General features: G+C 40.0%; 1 protein-coding gene across 2 annotated transcripts in view; it reads left to right on the top strand.

Annotated features, from left to right (window-relative positions):
- PDE7B (phosphodiesterase 7B) overlaps positions 1–21,914 on the top strand; it is a 171,437-nt gene extending 149,523 nt beyond the window's left edge. Inside the window, exons 5-12 of one of the 2 annotated variants that reach the window (XM_050315493.1) lie at positions 1,248–1,343; positions 3,004–3,104; positions 4,570–4,701; positions 9,767–9,858; positions 10,912–11,056; positions 13,000–13,096; positions 16,574–16,654; positions 17,164–21,914. In XM_050315493.1, the coding sequence (XP_050171450.1) occupies positions 1,248–1,343; positions 3,004–3,104; positions 4,570–4,701; positions 9,767–9,858; positions 10,912–11,056; positions 13,000–13,096; positions 16,574–16,654; positions 17,164–17,381 (962 nt within the window). In that variant the 3' untranslated portion in view covers positions 17,382–21,914. The remainder of the gene's footprint in view (positions 1–1,247; positions 1,344–3,003; positions 3,105–4,569; positions 4,702–9,766; positions 9,859–10,911; positions 11,057–12,999; positions 13,097–16,573; positions 16,655–17,163) is intronic. The other variant, XM_050315494.1, reaches the window with a different exon arrangement.
- Positions 21,915–22,949: the final 1,035 nt, after the last annotated feature.

Below are 22,949 nucleotides of genomic sequence, written 5' to 3'. Positions count from 1 at the left end.
CATATTTAACTTCTCTTAAAATCATATCCTAGAACTTTATCCGGCTTTTACTGAACTAAAGGGTAATGTTTTAAGTGTGCTTTTGTATTAATCTAACCTACATTTGTTGTGCTCACCTCTTCAAGAAGGTGTTTCTGTTTCCTTTACCTGGGAAATTGCCAAGCTACTTTAAATATACCTGTTAGATACATTGGTCAATAATTCCAGATTGCTGTAATCAGTCATATTCTCTCGATACAAAAGACCTTGAAGTGAAGATACCCTTGCAGCAAAAATTAGGAAATTTATTAAGACAGTAAAAGTCTGTGAAATGTTTTCCTTAAACATGTGTAACATATACCTGTGACAAATATCTTTATCTTTCTTTGCCCCTGTTCATTAGTTAGGCCCAAATAAGTTTTCATGTCCTCTTTGTTCATATATTTATTTTTCTTTCTTGAGTTATGTGAAATAAGGGAAGACTCCCTTCAGATATTTTTTATATGAAGTATGGGTTTGGTTTGTCTGGGGTGCTTTTTCTAACTTTTCTGGAAACATTGCTGCTGAATTAAGCAGTGCAAACTTTTTAAAATATTGTGTGTGTATGTATAGTTGATCATGTAATCCTGGTTAGGCTCAATTTTGCCAGTGTTCCCAGTATTGGATTTACAGTAAGGCCAGTGTAACATTATAGCAGGACTTGAGACTGTCAGTGCTGCAACTCATTTTTCCTGTCTGCATGAGATGCAACTGAAGCTGAGCTAGGCACATGAGCTAATTACATGTTTGTACAGCCATGCATAAAATAAAATATTTAATTACAAACTGCTGCTTTTTGGTAATTAAGTACATTATGGCAAACCAAAGTGGCAGAAAAGCCATTTTCCTTTCTGCTGTTTCTAGAGGTAGACCTGAATTATGAAGATGATGTATTCTCAAACAAGCCTGTCATAAGATTTCCAGTTAAAACCATGTCAGTTTACCTTCTTCCAGTTAAAACCATAGTTTTGTTGAAACAACAAAAGTGACTTCGTGGCATCTAGACACAGTAATGGTACTCCATTGGTACAGCTGTGCCATCAACTCTTGGTTATGTATAGGAGTACCTTATATAAGTGACTTGTATGTATATATGTGTACATTTAAGCTCGTATGATAGGAGACAAGGTGGTAGGAGCTGATTAGTAGGAAATTACCAAGATTTTTAGTCGTCCTTTGTTTGTAATTCGTGTTAAGGGAATCTAAGAATTGTTCCTTTCTGCTTTTAGGAAACAGTCTCGTAACACTGCTTTGTCACCTCTTCAATGTGCATGGACTTATTCACCATTTCCAGTTAGACATGGTTACATTACACAGGTTTTTAGGTAAGTGCTCACCTCAAAGCCATCTTTGAATGAACTTTACAGCTTAAGTAGAGCATCAGAGAAGGCACTGGCTTGGTCTGTGTATCTACATAAAAATCATGATGTTGTTGCAAATATTTCAGTAAACCATTTCTATGATATATGTTGGCATACAGTTTACAGGCACTCAGGTACTTGGTTCAGTACCTAGTCAATGGAGGGACCTCAAAAGGCTCTGCATTGGGCTGAAGCATCCCAGTACCACAATCGTTCTGGTGATTTCACATAAAGTATTCAATGCAGACGTATGGCCAAGCTGTAGGCCCACACAGAGAGACAAACAGACAGACACTGCACACCGTGCTCAGTACGATTGTGGTGCAGTATAATTATTTTAGTGACTAACAGACCACTGAGACCCAGAGCAGTTGAAAGCTTATGTACAAAATTTAACAAATTATATCAAGCTGTCTGCACTGAGCAGTGTTGATGAAAGCCCCTGCTGCTGTTACTGCCAACACAGATATTAGCCCCATGCTGTCAGTGAACCAAAAGAAGAAATTGGCCAAAATCAATTACTTTTTGCATCATGTTTTGAATGCAGCTGAATGCTAGTTTGTTAAGCTGTCAGGAGGAGTTTCCAAGGCAGGGTCTCTTCTTTAGAGTGCCTAATTGTCACTTCTGGAAAGCATTCCTCTGGTATGGAGACAAAGCCATGAAGTGGACACTGGGGTAATTAGAACTAGTGGTACTCAAGAGTTCAAAGGATTACCCACTGTACCTCCAGATGCTTGTGAAGTTGGAAACAAACAGAAGGCTAGGTGTCTCTTTGGCATTCCCTGTGCTGGCAACGAAATTTGCCACGGGCAATTTGCCTGTTACCTTTCTGTTCAATTTGTTTGATACTGTCTAGGAGAGTGCTTTGGGCAAGATCACATGCAGCTTCCAGTGTTCAGATGGTGTTGTCCTGGGACCACCTGATGGTGCAGGCACTGCTGCAAGGAACAGATGGGTGTGAAGCACACACCTCAGTGATTTTCTATGCAAGTGAAAGCTGAGAGTTAATAGGTTGGTGCTCCTAATCCAGCTGGATCAGTTGCAGCACTGTAAACTAAAGCAAGAAGGACTAATATTTTAAAATGGACACATGTTTGTGCCTAAAATTATCACAGGAGATTTTGCTGTGAATACCCCAATGCTTTATCTTTTGATTCTTTGCCTGGGGATGTAGAAATGCCTTTGGCTGTAGTTCATCACTCAGATAACAAATGATGCCAGAACCTTCAGGGCCTTATTACCTGCTGCTGTAAAATAGGTAGTACTGCCTTAATGGCACACTGCTACCCTATGACAGCAGCCTAAATAATTACATGCCGTTGTGGATAAATTTGCCTCTCTTCCTTGTTTATTTTACTCCTGAATGAAAGCCTTCACTAAGGCAAGAAGGAGTTGATTTATGCACTATACCCACCATATCCCCATGGGCCTCACAAATCCTTTCATGCATTTTTTCTCTAAAGGTGTCCCAATAAGAGCAGCAATCTAAATAAACTACAACTATTTGAAGAAAGTCCTTAGACAGCTGACTGCAAAACCTCAGATTGTATTTTAAGTCCAGTTCCCACTTGTGGCCATGGCATTCAGAAACAAAAGGATCTTTGTTTTCTGTTTTGATTCCCAGTTATGGTTCAAGAAGATTACCATAGCCAAAACCCATACCACAATGCTGTCCATGCTGCTGATGTCACACAAGCTATGCACTGCTATCTGAGGGAGCCTAAGGTAATGACAACCTTTCACACTGATGTTGCTTTCAGATAATTCTCAGATTTTTTTCCCAGGATTGAAATGAAACCCCAAAAGATGTTTTTAGATAGTGAAAAGTTATTGCATGCTGGAAGTCACCAACGAGTCAAGAACAGTGTCAGCTACAGATTGCAGACATTTTAATCAAGCTACTAAAGTCACTTCTCATGCAGGCAGCACATCTAAATGGTGTCATATGAGCTCCATGCACCATGACGGTGCAGTGGCTGCAGTTTTTCTCCCATCAAACTCAGCAGAAGGCAATGCATGCCTATGCCTCAGTCACCTCAGGGCATAAGGTCCTCTCATCAGTATTGCACAATACCAGATCAGGCAGTGCCACACCATGAAAGGGCAAAACAATCCCTTCAAATGGGTGTTGCAAGGGTGTCCTCTGCACAAGTAAACAGGAGCATTTGACTGCTGCAGCAAGTCCTCACAGCATCAGGGTGTGACATTGCCTTGTGTTACTGGAAGGCATTGTGATAGTGGAGTTCTGAGCCACAGTGTAAGAACGTGACCAGTCTTTCCTGGCTTGACTTAAATGAAAGCATGTTCTGCTAGAACTAGCAGTTTGTTACCCGAGAATATAGTAATGGTAAGTGAGGACAGGAGTAGGCCCCAGATTTCCTGTATTTTCATCTCCTGCAAGACCTGCAAGTCCCTTCTGTCAGGAATTGCAGAGGACAGCCAACATCCAGAACCTGTACCATTACTGCTCTTCAGTTCTCATCTTGGGATGCTTCTTTCATCTCACAGACCTGTACTCTGTACAGACTCATCAGGCTGGTAATAACTGCTTCACTCTCAGAAACAGAAAATGCTAAGACTTCCTTTTAGTTCCTTTCAGTTATAACAAAATTTGCTTCCAGATGAGGTCTATAGCAGAAAAAAATATCTGGACAGGTTTTCGAACTTGGATGTTTGAAGTTAGAAAGCTTATATTTTCTAATAAAATACAAATACTTGAACTGAGATAGCTAACAGCCAAGTTTGAAATTTCAAAAGCTGATAAACTCTGCATTTAATAACAGTGCCATGCTAGAAAAATGAAGCCTGATCTATTGTTGACATTACTAAATACTGTGTGAGGCAGAGCTCTTACCATGTACGCTAGTGTAGCCAACCTGCCAGTATACTTGTTTAGTTTTTTAAACTGAATGTTTTAGACTGTGCTCAAGCACTTATTACAACAGTTCATATATTGCCATGAAGAGGAGATAAGAAATACAAACTGTAATAAAACATGATTATATAGTCTAATATCTTTAAAGATGTTTGTTCAACCGTCACCTTAAAAACGTTCACAAAATTTATTTTGTATTTGACATTTGCATACAAATGCCTACAAAACCAAGCAATGCCAGCTGGTTTGTTTATTTACCAGAAAAAGAAAAAGTGTCTGCTGTTCATGTTGTGATTAATGTGTGTGATGATTCAGCTTGCCAGCTTCCTCACGCCGTCGGACATCATGCTGGGACTGCTGGCTGCTGCGGCCCATGACGTGGATCACCCAGGGGTCAACCAGCCCTTTCTGATTAAAACAAAACACCACCTTGCCAGCCTGTACCAGGTAAAACTGCTCATCAAGTTGCTAGCATGTGAAATGGTGTCAAGGAGAGTTTAAGCAATTTGCAGTGAACTCTAATTCCAAAATCCGGCAGTGGGAGGATGCTGATCGAGTCATCCTGCACTTCAGAGTCTGGACAATTTCAGTTAAGCTCCTCACCAGGTGTCACTTCTTACAGCAGAGCTGATAGACACAAGAAAGAAAGTGGAAATGTCAGATTTTTTTTGAGGACATTTATCAGTTGCCTGCTGTAGATCATCTGGGGTGAGGAACTGAGGGTAGGAGATTTAAAATCACAACAAGATAATTTGTACTTCATCTTCCTTCAGTGAGCAAGTAAGCAGCAGGCATGCTCTAAATTAGCGCTGCAGTAAAAGAAACTTTGGCTTCATATGGCTGTAGTAAAATTAAATACTTAATGAACACTGCATTAAAAAAATAGAAGATAGAGGAAATCAAAGAAAAAGTTGTAGATGTTTTACAGTAATGTTCCTCAAGATATAAAGAAAAAACTTAAAACCAGCCACTAGGTCACATCACAGGCTGTCTAGACCAGTATCCTGTTTCTAAGAGCAGCCAGTAAAAGATCTCAGAGAGAAAAGTAAGTCTGGGATAAGTACAGAGCTGTCCGTCACCTGGTATACTTACTTCCAGCTTTGGCAAGCAGTAGTAGAAAACTTCTGAAACAAAAACATAGACCCTCTTATTTAATAAATACCTATGAACCCATGCTGCCTGATTTTTGTGGTCCCTTTTGAATATATTTGAGGTTTTGACCCACTTTGGAAGAGTCAGCTTCAGCCTTCAGCTTCATAATGGGGTGTCAGAAATAGAATATCCTGAGTTAAAAATTAATCTACCTGAAGACTCACTAATAGCTGTGTACCTTTCTACACATACTTGGCAAATTGAGAGATTACTGTGATGTCCTCATTACTCAGTAAGAGAGTCTGTCTTGTTTTCCTCTACTCAAGCAATGTTTGGGTTTCCCCATTACACAGTACACGTTTCATTGTGCAGTGGTGCAACTGTCCTGCCCTCAGATATGGGAATGGGCTGGACTGTGAGAGCTCCAGCTAGGACATGGTAATGCTCAAACACTGAAGACTTTGTGACTGGCCTCATCATAAACTGATGCAGCATATTATGTCACACCCATATGTGTCTGGTCCATCTTATTCCAGTCTTTTCTAAATGTCAGGCCAGCTGAGTGAGGAGAGAAAAGTCAGGGGCCTAAGCCGGGGGTCTTCGGGAATGTTATGTTAAGGGTCCTTTGAAGAGGAGTGGGGAGAGCCATTCCACAAAACCCCCTTGTCCTATTAAAGGTACAAACAATTCCTCCTCAAATTAATAGTGAGAAACAGTAGTATATAATTAGGTTGAAAAATCAGGCTAATAGAGCTAAAATATCTTGGAGAGATGGTTTCTGCTCAGTTGACTGAGCTTGAATACACTTACAAATGTTGGTTAGAAAAGGCAGTGACTGCATGAAATGCAATCTTTCAACAGCAAATGAGATTTTAAGTGCTCTACTTAGGGACATTCACTGAGAAGGTTTACTTATCTGAACTTGATCCCAGATTGTTTCCAAAGATATTAGTAGTATACAGTATATAGATGCCAGTAAAAATAACTGCTGGAAAAAAGTTCTGCTGAGAACATTTTTAGTAAAAAACTTAGATCCAGCAAATAGTCTTTAAAACATGTACTTGAACACGTGCTTGAAACTGAAACAGAAAAGTTCATGGGTTTTTGGTTTTAAGTAGCAGAACTGGTGGGATTAATCAGAAAAAGGATCAAAGAAAAGTAAATTTTAATATAGCTGGCAGTCATCTGTCAGTGGGACATTGGACTTATCCATGTATGGCATCTCTTTGCTTTTGATGGTTTGACATTTAAATTAGAACTTTACATTTGGAAGAAAGGTTTTGCAAAATGAGGTGGGTCAGTATTTGACAAAGATGCAAAGTGTTTGACAGCTTCTGAAGTGCATATATGAGAAGAGTCGTGTTTCAGGAAGATAGATGACATTACCTGGGACTTTAGAGCTGTCAATATTTATTTTCAAACTAAATCCATGTTTTATAATGCAAGACTTTGTGTTTTTGAATCTATAGGGTAATTTCCACAAGAGTCTGTTGCATGTGATTGCATGCACTTTAATATAGACGTATATAAGCTGGAAACAGGAAGTTACATTTTGGGCATCAGTTATAACAGTTCTACTTAAAAGCACCATTTCTAATTAAAGTGTCCTTTTTGGATATTTAACCAACTGCTTAATGACTAAGAATAGATGACCAGATTGAGAGAAATTCTGATCCACTTCGAATTAAAATTGCAGTTTACTCTACACCTGGTTAATGGCAAGTCTTCCTCTCTTCAAGTTACTATTCTTTTCCAAATGCATGTGTTGAGTGCAGTGGTTCAAACAAGCTCAGGTAAAGTCACAGATTGGAGATATTTTGATAGTTTGAGTAAAATAAACAGGTTTTATTTCCTCACAGCCCTGAAGTCTGTCTTTTAGCAATCCACTTGGTTTAGGCTGTAAATATGACAGGCTTCCCATAGTGCAGCCTCTAAACCAAATCTGAGCTACTAAGTTTTTAAAAAAAATAAAACACCAGGTGAAGCAGAGCTGAGAACCCTAGTCTGCAAACCAGCACACAGACTTTTCTATTCATGGGACATCTCCCCACCAGCCTAGGCCATCAGATAGCTCATGGCAATTAATTTTAATAAGGCAGTAGTGTGTTCCTAGATGGAATAGCTGATTCTACTGATTGTTGGCAGCTGCTTCAGGGATTTCTGGCTCCTTACATTTAAGAGGAGAGTCATATGACTTCATGCTCAGTTACTGCTTGTTAACTTGACCCTTCCTTTTCCCTCCTCCCTGCACTTTCAGCGTGGGAAACTGAACAGTGCAGCAGTGTCAGTTTAAGGTTCCCCCTACAGCAGCAGGCAACTTACAGAAGTGGAAACACTCTAGGATGGTTACCTGAGTTTGCTTTTGCCTTTGAGTAACTATTAATAGGATGCAGGAAAGTTCTCAGATGCTTACATGTGCAGCCCTGTTTTGGCTGGCCTTGAGTATGGCCAAAGATCAGCTGCATCCATGGAGCATAATTCCCTGGTTGAGGTAGGTGCTGGTGAAGTGGCTTAACACAGCTAGTAAGGCTGCCAGGCTGGAAGGGGTGTAGAGTCACAGGGTGCTCCAAGGGGGATGTCCCCTCTCTGGGTGTTTCAAGGGTGCAGTCAGATCAGTGTCCCAGGAACCTGTGCACACAGGCACTGCCTTAAACAAGTGTAAGCCTTCCCAAAAATCAAGGCAAAAGTGTCAGGTAAATTAGACAGGCAGGAGTCTGTCTAATTTACTTTAGGAAGATGGAAGCCTGTGCTTTTGGGATGATTCTTGGGACCAGGATTCAGCTCTGTGACTGGGTAGGAAAAAAAAATTGTTGTTATGCCCTATTACATTTCCTTATTTTTCTTGGTCAGAGTGTAGGGTTGCAGAAGTCCATCCTGATGTATTTAGGCAAAAGGAGAAAAGGGATATTTAGGTTGGCAAATGAACAGAATTGCTGTCAACAGTCATTTCGATACTGCGTAACTAATGTTGAGATCTGAGTTTGTCAGCTCTTCCTAAGAAAAGGACTTAATTTTTTGCATGGTTTGAAAGTTTTGGAGTTGACTGTACTTTGTTTCCTCCCCTCCCCACCCCCTAAGTATCCCTCATATCTGTAAGGGAAACAAACAAGCAAACAAACCCAGATAAATACCAAAGCAACATTGTTTGTGTGAATTCAAAAGCAATAAAAAGTACTACAGAAACTATTGTAATACAAACTCAATCCAAATTGTACTTTGCACTAATTTTGAGCATGAAGCTTCAAGAAAAATAAAAATGCAAATTGGATCTTGGTTACTGGCAATGTTTAATGTTTCAACAGTCATTAGATATAACAGGATTACAAAAGAGGATGGGGAAGCCTTAAGGAGAAAATACTGTTCAGTCCCTCTTGGAAAAGTGGAAGCTGTGCATCATGTCCCACAGGAAAGGCAGCGCAACAGCAGCAACTCAGACTGTGCATAAGGGAGCTGGAGATTAACAGTGTCTGGAAAGAGGGATTTTGACTCTAATTTCCCTGTTTGCAGTGACAGGGTGGGGTCCTTGCTCTGCTGCCTGCTCAAAAGGTTTGATTGTGTGTTGATTTTTTTAATCCAGTGTTTATCTACTGTAAAAGCCATAAACTGCCTAAAACCAGGGAACAGATGCTAGAGGTTCCTGAACAAGTGACATTTCTGAGGCATTTGGTGATAGAAAGTAACCCTGTGAGCTTAACAAGTGATGATTGGCAAATGCACTGCATGTTAGGATAGTAATTTCAAGTCATCAGACATAAGATATCCAATTTGTTGTAATATATTGACAACCTAGAAAGCTGGGTTTCTGTTCTCTAGCAGTTTTTTCCAACCTAACTTTGTTTCCACTTTGTTGGAAGCAAGCAAACAAAAAGGACTCAAAATTTGTTGCAGACTAAATTGCTGAAGCCTGCAAATGCTCAGCAGTACTGCTACTCCTCTTGCTTTCATTGAACAGCTGCAGGCAGCTTCCAGTTCCCTGACTCCAAGGGAAATTTGGCAGTTTAGTTTTCTTTTTCTTTTCCACTCTGCATTCAAACTGTAGAGGTTGAAAAGTCAACCCGGGATTAATAGGAGGCAAAAATATGATCTTACACTCCTACTTTAATTCATTAATAAATCTGTTAGAATGCAAGCTGCCTCCTACTCAGGCGAGATTAGCTCCTTTGTCCACAGCAGAACTCAAAAACTGTAGAACAACAGAGCTCTAGGGCTGACCTTAGCTAAGAAATCCTGAAGCACAAGGTCCTTAACTATAGAAATCTAGACCAATTACTCTAATCCAAATGTAGCTAAAAAGCACACATTTTAGACTGATTTTACTGCATGTCCAGCGAGGTTTGGGTATCATGTGATATCGGAAATCCATATCTGTACCATGGATACCTGCCTAATCCTTGAATTTATTCCTGTTATTCCTCCCTAGAACGTCTCAGTGCTGGAAAACCATCACTGGCGATCTACGATAGGCATGCTGCGAGAGTCACGGCTCCTCGCCCATCTGCCCAAGGAGGTGACGTAAGTGTCCATGGGAACAAATGCATCACTGAAACTAGTCCATGGCTTCCTTCACTCTTCTTAAAAGGACACTAGCAGAGAGACCCAGGCTTCAGAATAGGCTGAACTTCCATGGTGCCAGTATGAAATCATGAGACAAAGTTACACAGCAGAAGTATTTTCTAAGACCTAACCGCTTCTGCAGCACAGGAATGGCTACTCTCAGCACCAGGAGCATGGGGAGGCCCAGCAGAAGTGGAGCTTTTCAAATCAATTGTCGGCATTTTTCATTTTACGTAGCACCAACTGAATATGGGAAGATTTGGTGATTAAAAAGCATAAAATAGGAAATTGAAGGAGTTAGTCAGATAGCATCAAAACTGCTCAGGACTTCCACGCATGCCTGCGAAAGCATGGTCCAGCTTTTGTGGATGAAGCAAAGAAAAGCAACATGAGCACCTTGGCCAAGTTGCTGCTAGCTTTGTATCTGCTGGTTCTGTACAGTTCTAGTCCCACTGAGGAATGGAGGTTGAGCCAATGAACAGACTGCGATACTAAGTTTTAAATCTCAGGTGACCTTACCAAGAATATAAACAAGTTACCTAGAAGCAATAAGCTCTCTATCTCTCCAGAAATTCTTTGCATCAGGCAGTTGCATCCACCTTTAGTTGGACTTCAGACTTTCATAACTTTGACTGCAACTTCAAAGTTTCAGTATTAACCACTCAGCCCTGAGCAGCTCAAGTAAGACGTGAGCGTTTTTCTTGATGCATCATGCTCTTGTTTTGGGGTGTTTGTTTGTACTTTCCTAGCACTTTTCAGAAGCTTTCAGAACAACACAATGCTTATGCCAACATGCATTTTTCTTCAAACATTATCTATTCCTCTTGAACCCATTTAGGCAGGTAGAATGGTTGTGCTTGGCAAACCCCAGCAGAGACTGACCAAACAGATCAGACTGGATCCATAAAGAAAGAGGAAGCTTTATGCTAGCTCTGGTCCATATCAGGTTGTTTTGAGCTATTAATGTTCAGTGGTTCCATGATTAAAGGGGATTATTTTCTTCCATTGCAGACAGGACATCGAGCAGCAGTTGGGCTCCCTGATCTTGGCAACAGACATCAACAGGCAGAATGAGTTTTTGATCCGTTTGAAATCTCACCTTGACAATCAGGACTTGAGGCTGGAGGATGCACAAGACAGACATTTTATGCTTCAGGTAATTTCAGAAGATTTTTTTTCACTATTATTTTTATTCATTTTCCAAGTCACAGTATTTCCTGTTATATGTTGGAGTAGCATATGATGGCGTGTCTGGACATCAGCCTCTCCCTATTACCATAAACACTTTCCCTTCTGCCACCTGGCATGTAAGGCAATCATAAGGTGCCTCCAGTATTTCCTTTTGTAATTTCCTTGAGTTAAAAAGTTGTGAATGCAACAGATAGAGGAGTGTGTCAAGTGCTAAGAAATGAAGATAAGCTAGTAATTATTTCCAGAACAGTGCTTCTCTTGCCAGGTAATGCTTCGACTGTAGTGTCTCTCTCTCCACTGTTGTTATTTTCCAGCACCATGCAGGAGAGCCCCCTCGTTGGTGTGTTTTCCAGGACAGCCTGACATCAGGTATCCAAGTCCTGCTCCTGTGATGGACACTCAGAAACTGCCTCTGCAGAGACAGCTGTTGCCATGGCAGCAGATGCTTCTCTAGAGCATCTACTCAGCTAATGAAGAAACCATGCTTTATTCAAAAATCAAATAGATTCACATTGTTTCTTCCACTTAAGCTGCAGTCATTAGCAGACTCTTCAGAATAAACCTCGACCTATTAAAGCATTATCATGATTAAAGTAGCTGCATATACTTGTTTCTTTGGAGAAATTACATTAATTTCATTCTTAAGTACATAAAGAAGTTGAAGTAATCATTATCATTTATAAAACAAATAGCTACATGTTTTCCTTTTGCTGGAGTTACAGTTTCTTACTGTTGCAAGGAAAGAAGTGCTGATCTGATAATTCTTCCCCCTCCTGCTTACCTGTCCTGCATCAAACAGTCATCTGTCAGATTCCTGCATAGATCATGCAGGGCAGGATGACGGGTTTATTATATTTCTGGGCAGATTAGGCAAGAAAGTGGTGCAAATGCCAAAAGCAGAAGAATTACAGTTCTCAACTATGGCAAAAAGGTTTCTTATGTACTTCCTTGAAAATAGGAACTAGGGAACAGACATGAAGAGATTTACTTATTTGGTGGATTAGTTGTGGAAGAAGAAAAGAAAAAAATTAAGGAATCTTGATTGATTGGAATAAGCTAAACAATGTTTGAAAGGTCCTTGTAATAGACAGTAACATTAGGGCTAATCAGCTTAATCCGGAGAGAAAAGTAACTTGGAGACTTCCCTCCTCTGGTTCACAGGTCTGAATTTATACAGGAAATATTTCTTATGTTTTCTTTGCGGGTGCCAGAATGACTTCTGACTTCTGTCAGGCTAACTGACTGTGTTCATGACATGAACATCTTGTTCCAAGGCAGTAAGACAGGCAGACTACTACATGGTTTACTTTCCTGAAGCAGTTACTTGATTTTAAAAACCTCTTGCCCTCCTGTACTGAATCCCCTGCATGGCACTTAAAAGTACTAGTTAACTAAGTGAAACGAAGCCAGGGGCAGTGCTGAGAGCCCTATGCTTAGCTTTGTAAACAAAAATGTGCAGACATTAAGATGAAGTGTAATTGAAGTGAGATGCAAGGTCACTCACTGAAACTGCAGAGAAATGATGCCCAAATAGACCAGCTTGGCTCTTCCCTTCCTTGTCATCAGCCATGGATGCTGAGCCAAGCAGTCAGCAGGAGCCAGCCTGAGGCTTTTGTTGGCTTATTCCTTGCAAGGAATATCCAAAACACTTTGCAGCCTTGGAATTTGGCCCTCCTCTTGTTCTCACTACGGTAAAGCAGAGGGCTGAATGAAAGTTTTGTTTGCAGCTTAAATAAATGCTCTTTCCTCAAAGGGCACGTTTGGGTGAGGCTGAGTCTCTAAAAGGTAATCTTAAACCTTCCCAGCATTGCTGGTGAGGCCTGGGAGTTTCCTGACTGCAGATTTACTGCTGAAACATTGCTATACAGTAACTTCTTTTCTCACTCCTACTTTTCTTCTTGCTTTCAGATTGCACTCAAGTGTGCTGACATTTGCAACCCTTGCCGGCTCTGGGATCTGAGCAAACAGTGGAGTGAACGGGTCTGCGAAGAGTTTTATCGGCAAGGTCAGCCCCTTCAACTCACAGCAGTCCCCTTTTACCTCAGGTTTCCATGGTTTTTGTGTGACAAGTCAGTGGTAGCATTCAGCATAAGCCACCTTGCCTTGAAATGTCCCTTGCGGATGAGATGTTGAGAGATTTGCTGCCTCACCGGAAAAGTGGCTAGGGGCAAAAGAGCAGCAAATGTTTCTCTACCCTCACTGTTCCTCTACCACCGTCGGGGAAGAGGGATGGCTCTGCTGTGCCTCAGCACTGGAATTCAGCTGAAGAGCCCACGTCTGGATTCTTATCTGAGAGCTCTCCCGTCACCACTAGCATTTCTGAGCTGGAGCAGTGCCAGGGCCACACTGCCCCAAAATCCTACAACTGTTCACTATGTTTTATCTCACTTTTCATGCTCCCACTGTAACTCTGATGGGAGCCTCACCCTCACTGTTTCCCAAATATGACACATTCTCCTGCCTACAAATGCAGAGAAAGGGTTCAAACACGCTTCCCAGCACGCTGTTGAAAGGGCCAAAGCAGGCAAGCCAAACCTCGGCTAGAACCTATTGCAAATGTTTTCAAACCCCTGCAGAGAGCGCAGTCAGGCAGGGTTTTTTTTGAAACACAGTAATTACACCATTTGGCTCTATGTGCATAGGCAAGGTCATTCTGTGCTACAACACAGGGTGCAGCAGAGTTTAATCACTGCTAAATTCTTTGTTCAGAGCATCCCTGAGAGTTGAAGGCAAGCAGTACAAACACTAGAAAAGCACTCAATAAAATTCTCAGTTCATTTGAAATTCTGCACTACAAAATTAAGCCACATCTGAACTGGTACCTGGTACAGTTATTCCATAACAAGGACAAATAGGTCAGCAAGTTAATTTTCAGCAAGTGTCAGTTTCAGCTGGTAAGGTGTCTTTGGCTTTGATGCCTTTGAAGCAACATAAGCAACTTGCCAGACACAGGTTTCTTTAGTTAGATGTATAGTCAAGGCATAATCAACATCCAGCTCATGAGAACAGGGCCCCAGTGGTGTGGTACCTTAGTGTACGGAGGGACCGTGATGAGAAAGCACTCCCATCTCCTATAAATGTAAGCTTTTTCCACAGCCCTCAAGGTTTATTAGTCTAACATCTAAAATACACCTCTGAAAGGAGACACATGAGTATATGAGACCTGTTAGAAGCATGAAAGGGAGAAAAAGAACGTTTCATGTGGGACAATATACAGAAACTGTGGTCTGACTAGTGGCTGTATAATCCTGTTAAGTGATACAAAACCCCCCAATAATAAATAGAATGTATTTAGATACCATTATCACTTTAAAATGTTTCTGTAGACCTCCCTACCCCCTTACACCCAGTGCTGGGGCTTGAAGGTGTTTTTTGGCACTAAGTTTGACATTTGAAAACAATAGCTCTCACGTTTGGATTTTTAACTATAGATGAGACTGAGAATACCACAACTAGTGCCTTGTTTAATCTTCCCTCTGGAACAGATACAAAGGTTTAACATTTTTTGTATCAAACATTTCTAATTCCATTTTAATAGACACTCAGATCCTAATCTTCCAGTCTTCTGGTGCATCTGTTAGTAAATAAAATATTCAACCCAGGTACATTTCACAGAGCACCTGATGCTACAGCAGCTCCTAAAAACTTTTTTTAGAGAAATACTTTAACTTGTTCTCAGATGTTTTAAAAGTCAGTTAGGAAAACAAGGTAAGCAATGCAACTTGATTTATTTATATGAAACTGGAACTAGTAACAAAAAGTTTCAAGAAAATGGCTAATGTTTAAGCAACATTAATGATTCTCTTTTAGGAGGTTTTAGAATTGTGTGGAAGGTTTTATTCACCATGAAAGTTTTCAGAAACTAATTCATGCAGTTCCTTCTACAGCAACTTGAAGCATAAGAAAACTGACCGTCATTTTAAGTTCTTACCATACAAAGGAAAATCTAACTTTTGTCAAATTATTTACTTCTCAAAGACAAGATGCTGATACATTTTGATCCAGGCAGGTCAACCATTTTCAACTCAGAATACCTACAGAGGGGTGTCACTGGAGTTAGACACTTTCTTTCAGTCAGAAAGTTTTGGAAGGTAGATGAGAAGAAGACGGTCAAATTGTACATTTGGAAACATGACAAACTGTTATTTTGTGTCAGTTTTGCTAAATTGTTCCTTTTGCTGTTTATGAAGCTAAAAATCTTTCCTTGATATTTTCCAAATAGCTAATTACAACTGAAAATGCTCTGCTCACATTTAAGAAGGAACTGCATGGTGCAAGTCAGGGCTTAAAAATGCACATGGTGTTTTATATGGGGCTATAGAACCTAAGTAACACAACAGCATTTAAGTCAAAACTGTTAGTGGGGAGAAAAAAGCTTTTAAACAAGAACAGTGGGTTTAAAGCAAAATATTTCTTTATTGGGTTTTGCAGTGTTTTGCCTGAACTAGCAAGTCTTACAGGGAAGTTTTGCCTAAGCAGCCTTCACCACATCTTTATTAGTGAATCAGATGGACAAAATATTATTATCTGAGGGGAAGGGGCACACCTTAGCTTGCACACAGGTAATTCTCACTTCCCTTCCATACTATAGACAGGAAAGTAATCAGGATCGTACACTGGCAGAGAAAACTAACAATCACAAAGGATGAATGTGTTGCGCTCACAGAGTTTGTTTAAAAAACAAAAACACACCCAAAACTTAACTCACTTATAGGGATCTTTGTATGAAGTAATTGCAGTCACGAGGAAATGCCACCTCTTCAGGAGAACAAGTGACTGTTGTCTGGATGACAGTGAGCAAATGAGACTCTCTGAGATGTTTTTCTGCAGAATTCTTAAATCCAGCTGGCCCGTGGTCTTCTGTGACCACTCCAGTATACACATGGTCATTGCTACTGATTACCATCAACTCCGTAAAAAACATATCCTGTCACAGCTATATAACAGAAGACTGCCCTGTGTGACTGTTTCTGACTGTTTATAAGCATCATCTCGATGCCAAATCTGACCAATTCTGCATCAGGAGCAATCTGAGGTGGCATCTGGAGTGAGCAGATCCCCCAGCCAACTCACACTACAGTACTACTGGAGACACGTTTATTCTAAAATTTATATTCTGCAGTTTTCTATTAGGAAGACATTTGAGTAAATGAGGTAGCAAATGAAGTAAATGAACTATAGAACGTCTTAAAGGTCTTTCACATGAGAGTATTTTAAAGTCCTCAGAACACTTACATGCTCGGATTTAACATTCATTCAGAAGTTATCTTTCCTTAGATTTTTCCTTGTATGGATAATCAGTTTCTCTAATACCTAAAAAGTCCAGAAAAGGAAGGCATTTAGACATCTAACGTGGTCATCTTTGGTAGAAGATTCCAACTGCTCAAATTCACACAGTTGCAGTCATTGTAAGAGTGTGGCAAAAGTTTGGAGAAGGGATAAAAGTGGCACAAAAATATTTGCTCTTCTTTTTTCTTTGCAGGTGATCTAGAACAAAAATTTGAACTGGAAATAAGCCCCCTTTGTAATCAGCAGAAGGATACAATACCAAGCATACAGATTGGTAAGTATTTAATTCTCTTCATGCTTATCTCACTATGGCAGAAGCTCAAAGAGAAGCTTTGCTCCACCACCCGCTCCACCCCCCTTTAGTTGTTTTAACAATAAGAACCATGGATACCACAAGAGTTACGAAACATGTTCTAAAATAAAATGTTCGAAAAGAAACCTGTCTAAGCCAAATGTTCAACAGAAAGACAAAGGAGTCATTGCATAGGGGGAAAAATATCCATGCAGAGAAATTGCAGCCAATGTGTGATTAAACACTGGGTACTTTCTTGTCTGAAATCTCCTCAGAGGGATGCTGATTCTCACAGATTTTACTGTTACACATGCAGGTAAAGCCATGTCTTGTCATGTATGCTGGTCAAAAGCTGTGCATTTCAACAGGAGTCCATGTCTGTTTGAAGGTTTATTGTTACTTCTCATCAGGGCTTTTGCCACTTAACATTGCTCTCGAGGCACTCTGTGAAAGAATTTGTTGCTTACCAGGTGTCCCTTGTGTTTCCCCAGGGTTCATGACATACATCGTTGAGCCACTCTTTGAGAGGTGGGCCCAGTTTACAGGCGATACTCCCCTATCTGAAAATATGCTAAACCATCTCAGGAGGAACAAGGCCAAGTGGAGAAGCTTGCTCCACAAGCAACACAGCAGTAGTAGGAGCAATGACCACTCAGGTCAAGTGACTGGCAGCCAGGAACAGACTTTAAATGAAGAAGAGACTCCTTAGTGGCAGCTTTGTACTTTTCCTTACAGTACTGCTATCTCCGTCTTGGTCACAGCAGCAAGAAAGATCCCGAGTAGCCAGGAGCCTGTTGTCGAGACCGTGCAAAGGGAAGAAACGGCAAAGCAGAAGCTGTAAGGGTCCTCACCAACAAGCCCAAGGTTCTGCTGGCTTGCTTTCTGATCCTCACGTTCCGTTCCTCTCCCCTCTCTTCGTCCTGCGCATGCCTGATGTTGTCCGTCGCTCCTGATCGCGAACTGTCCGAATGCGGAGTCCCAGTCAGCAGCAGTTACGGCTGCCGTGAAGCAGGGAGGGTTCCTCAGAGACAGGGGAGACAGAGAGGCACTCTTGGTGATATATTCATTTCCCACAAGTCATACTGTGACATATGTATATAGGCCCAGAGCACCACACCTGCTCCAGGCTGGCAGCTGGGCTGCACATTAAACCACCAGCATCTTCGGCATCCAGAGGACACAGGCTGACAGACGGTGCTCACAGAGGGCAGAGAGAGTCTGGTTGTTTTAGTAATTAAAACAAAAACCTTTTTAACTTTTGTATTCTGTGCACTAAACAACAGATCTTAAAACCTTGGACTGAAGTTACTCTCTGTATACACGCCTCCGGTGTAACAAGGCTCATTTTGGTAATCATTTTTATGCCACTTTGGATAAAAGACGGGGCATCTTCTCATTGCAAGGAAGAGTATTCCCTTGCAACCAAAAGGGAAGGTGTAGTACAGTCTAAACCTTTGAAACACGAACAGATCTATCTTTTGAGTACTGTTTCAAGTAACCTGTTTATATTCATATGTGTACATTTTCTGTAAATACAAAGCGCTACTGATTCCCATGCCAAAATACTGGAGTACTGTGGGATTGCTACCTGTAAAAACATTGGCACTGTGAACAGAATACTGTTAGTTTTAATACAAGAGAAAGCATTTGTAAATATGGTATAGAGTTTATTAATATACACCATTGTTTGTGGATAAAAGCCTTAACTTTTAGCATCCTTCATAGCTGCCAAAATCATATGATTACAAGATGCGATTCTGAACTGCCTTTCCACTATCCAAGGTGTATCAAAGGTCATTAAGGAATGAAGTCTGGCAGGATAACTTCTTGAAAACTTCAAACACATTCCATATGGGTCCGTGTTGTTAATCCATGGCACCTTGCACATTTGGTCTAGGCAAATGTCTCACAGAGCCTGAAGTTTTAAGTTAAAAAAAAAAAAACAAACAGGCCCCACAGCAACACCACATGATTTGACAGCTCAACCTGATTACCATTCATTCAAGAGTGTGAATTTTTACTAAATAGCTTAGTGGTCTACAAAGCACGGCATTCAGTAGTTCTGGACGCCAGTTGTTTTCTCAAGAGATGTTGCAGTGTAGCTCTTAACTGTCATAGTTGCTGAGGAATTCTCTATGATCTTGTGTTTGTGAAAGATACATGGCCTTAACTATGCCATAAACAACCTCAGTTTGGAAAGTCTTTATAAAACTTAAGCTTCCATCATTTCAATGAGATTGTATTCTCAAGTGATTGTCCCCTTCTCTTCTGCCCCAAGTAAAAATAACTGCACTCAGGTGAAGCATAGTGTTGTAAACCCCCAGTACATCAAATCTGTGTAGCTGTTTTCCAAAAGAACTAAAAGGTATGGCCATATAATCATGTTTGGATGTGAATACCTTGAAGAGGCCAACAAAGAAAGAGCTGTTTAAGCTGGTGTTTGAGAAAGATATTTATATCATAAATATTTATATCGTCAAAGTGCAAGGGGAGATAGATTTCTCTCAATTACAGGGGATATTGACTTGATAAGAGAAAGTTCATGCTCATAAGGTGACTAATATGTTTAAAGGAAAATAAAAAGCATAAGTTTTAGCAAAGGATGGTTTACTCTACTAATTCTTTGTATGTATCTTCAGAGAAAGAAGCTGAAATCCAGTGAAGTAGGAAGGTGGAAAACACTGTGAGAACACAAAGCACTCCAAGAATGATGTTTTTCTTCCCCCTATACTGTTATATAAGGTATAATCAGTAGAAAATCTTTTTCCCACTTCTAAATGAGACTCACATATTAGAAGGACCACAGCAAGCAAAGAGAGAGACAGAGAGTTGTAATATAATTAAATTGTTTCTAACTACAGGACATAATTTCTTCTTAACCACCTGATGGTGGGGGCAGAAGCATCACCGTTTTGCAGCTTTTTAGATGTCTCTATCCTTCTGACAGATTTAGGACAATTATTAGGACATTACACAAGCAGTGTAATTTGCTGCTTAGAAGCACTTAAGTACATACAAAAGGCTATAATTTCCCTTGTTTTGTCTTTTTACTAAGAAACGAAAGCCCTTCTAGTTCAGAGAAATTTTTTACAATGTTCTGAAATTTAGTTAAACAAACACGGTGTCTAGCAGCATAAAAAGCTCTTGACAGAGACACTGTTGAGCTGTTTCTGAAGAGCTTCCAGAAAATAGGTCCAGCAGTTACAGCTGCATGAAACTCAAGCTCTTTTCTACAAGTGGAGCCTACAGAGTCCATTACAAGTTTGCTCTTACCAAGCTAAAACTTTTCAACTTTAAAAAGGTGCTCTGAAAATTGTGGGAAATTTTGGCACACTGATTTGCTAGATTTCATACTTGCTGGATTTCAATCACCTTGTCTAATGAAACAGTGCTTGAAATAGGTTCAGGGTGGCTCCAGCAATGCTTCTGTGCTTGTGAGTCAAAGCCATTTACACAAATTTGGGTCTAGCCAGTTTGCCTCAGGTGTTCCAGACAGAGGTGTGCTGAAAAGTTAGGCTCTGGCAGCAAATTCCTGGCACCCAAATTCACTGGGGTCTGTGATGCAAAGTGCTACCATCTGATTTCCCTTAGGAGCCAAACAATGACCGATAACAGCTGATCCAACAGCGCCAGTGTTCAGTATACGTGGTTGTGATACACTCTTGGTATTCTGTAGTTCGGAGGGCATTTCTGCAGCGGGTTTTCTCCCCAGGATGCCAACAGAAAGCTGATGCACAGAATGGAAAAACTATGCAGATAATTCAGATTTCTGTGTTGTCAGCCCTATCAGCCACTTTAGAGAAAGCCTTTGTGCGTTATTTTTCCTTCTTACTGGGCCAGTGCAGGCAACAGATTTTGAAGTTTCTTTAAAACTGAGTTAAGGTTTTCATGTATGGAAAGAAAAAGAAAACTACTAGAAGCAGGAGGTCAAAATGTTTTTATGACCCACAACTGCAATTTGTTTGATTAAAATCTAGATTCTTTAAATGAAGATTTCATACCATCAAAGAAGAAATTTGTATAATTAACAACAATAATAAGTGATGATAAGTGATAAGTGAAAATTTTAGGTTGGTTAAAATAATGCATACATATGCATTGTCGATAAGTAAAGATTTTACCTACCTTTAGGTTTTTAAGTGTCAATAGTCCAGCCACCAGCCAAATGGGGAATAAAAGGACTTTTAAAAACATGTACCTTTGGAATAAAGGAACAGAGAGAGGAGTAGCTGAAATGAAGTAGAGTCTATGGAGGAAAAAGAAAAAACCAAAACACATGATCTGCAGTTGTATCTAACCTAATCTACAACACAGGTCAATTATTTTTGTATAAACTTGTGATTTTCCTGAAGAAAACCAAGGCCTCCCCGATGATTAACAGTAGAGAAGGCTGCTACCACAGTAAATAAGATAAGCCCATTGTTACACTGCATAGCTATCCTACCAGCTTTTCCAGTCTGTGGTTGAAATTTCTGTTAGAAGTGTCTGTCAAATTAGACACAAAATACACACCAGCCCTTCCAAATGGATTCTCCTAAGAAACGAGAAACACTCAAGTAGTTACAATTTTATTTTCAGATACCAGCCATAATTTATAGCCTGATTATTTTAGGTCACTCAGCTGAGTTGTCCATAAAGTATGCCCATTCCTCTCCTGATACCACCACCCCCCACTTATGGCCCACAAAAATCAATAATTTTTAGATTTGAATTAAGATCCTGCAAATCCAAAAAAAGCCACCCTGATCAGAAACAAAACTGCAAGACAAATTTCATGCCATGAATATGTATTCAAATTACTTTGATTGGTGCAAACTGTTACTCTATTATTTGTTTCTATGATCCATCCAATATTTTAGGTACATAAACTTTTAAGTGCAGAGCGTAAGTTTGACTTGGATGTAAAATATATTCTGCTTATCTTTGAATTCAAGATTGTATATGTCATGTTTATTGTAAAGCATTTTATATATACATATTCACATATCTTATACAACTCTTTGGGCCAAACACTGGTCCCCCCAACTTCACTGGGACCAAGAATCAGCCCCCGTATGTGCGTATATATGCCATATGCATCATTCTGAAAGGAAGCACTAGGTTGTGTGAAAATGCTGTGACTGCTATGCAGTGATGCCAAGAGACTTAACTGTATCTTTTTTAACATACTGCTGTAAGTATTCATCATGTCAAAGAATGACAACTAATAAAAAAAAAAAAAATGAAGTGTCTCAAATTTTTTTGTAAAGCCAGTTGATGGAAGCATCTCCTTAGTTTGCAGAAGATATTCTGGTTTGACAAGGCAACAAAATTCCTGCTGCATCCATCCTCCCATTGTCTCTCCTTCTTAGCAACAGCATAATCCCTTTCCTAGTGCACTATTTCTGAGAAGAAGTTTTCTGTAAATTTACCCTTAGCCTTGCTGTATGAATTTAAATGGACTTAACAGCAAGAAAAGTACTTCCATTTAGTTTTCCTAAGCATGAAGTAAAAGGATTTTCAAGCCCCAGGAAAAATGTTTTCCTGTTTAAGTATTTAAAGAAGAGAGAGTTGTCTTTTACTATTGTTTCAGCTCCAGTAACGAGTTCTCCTTACTATCATTGGTCCATGTCCATTTTCTCACTTCTCAGCTTCAGGCCATATTATTTATATGTGCAACATGACAAAGGCTTTTGAAGTTTAATTGAAAATATGAGAAGCATTGATGTTCTAGACTGGTAAGTATTTCTACGTGAGAAATACTTAATATTTGTCACTTCAGGGACTTGGCTTTGACACATCTTTAAAGCCAGAATTTATTTGTACCTCAAATCTTTAGTAACAACACTCACATGGCTTGTGCCATGCAAATACTACAATTGAATCAAATATAGGAGCTGGAAATATATTTGGATTAAGTGCTATTTAGCCAACATTTTAAATTTACTTTCCTGAAAAAAAAAACCCTTCAAAATCATAGTTGAGTGTTTTCTTGTGTCCCTCAGATGCAAGCTGAATTGCAGAATGGACTCTAGAATGAAGCCCCTTAGAGATCTGTCCTGTGGACAGATGGAGTTGTGATGGTTTCTCCAGGAGTAGTTTTACACAGTCAGCATTGGAAAACCACTCAGTTTTCCATAACAGGTTTAACAGTGTTATTTTCAAGTACAGCTAAGTCAGTACATGTTTCCCCTCTGCACAGGCACTGGATGGATGGATGCTGACGTTTAATGGTTCAAAACAAATAACCTATACTAGCAAGTTGAAATGTATGAATGAACAGCAAAAGAAAAAATAG

Source organism: Myiozetetes cayanensis, unplaced genomic scaffold (genome assembly GCF_022539395.1).
Source record: "Myiozetetes cayanensis isolate MyiCay16 unplaced genomic scaffold, myiCay2020 scf2-11, whole genome shotgun sequence".
In the NCBI taxonomy this organism is placed as follows: Eukaryota; Metazoa; Chordata; class Aves; order Passeriformes; family Tyrannidae; genus Myiozetetes; species Myiozetetes cayanensis.
The sequence above is the reverse complement of the archived record's forward strand: the minus strand, read 5'-3'. Positions and strand labels throughout refer to the sequence as shown.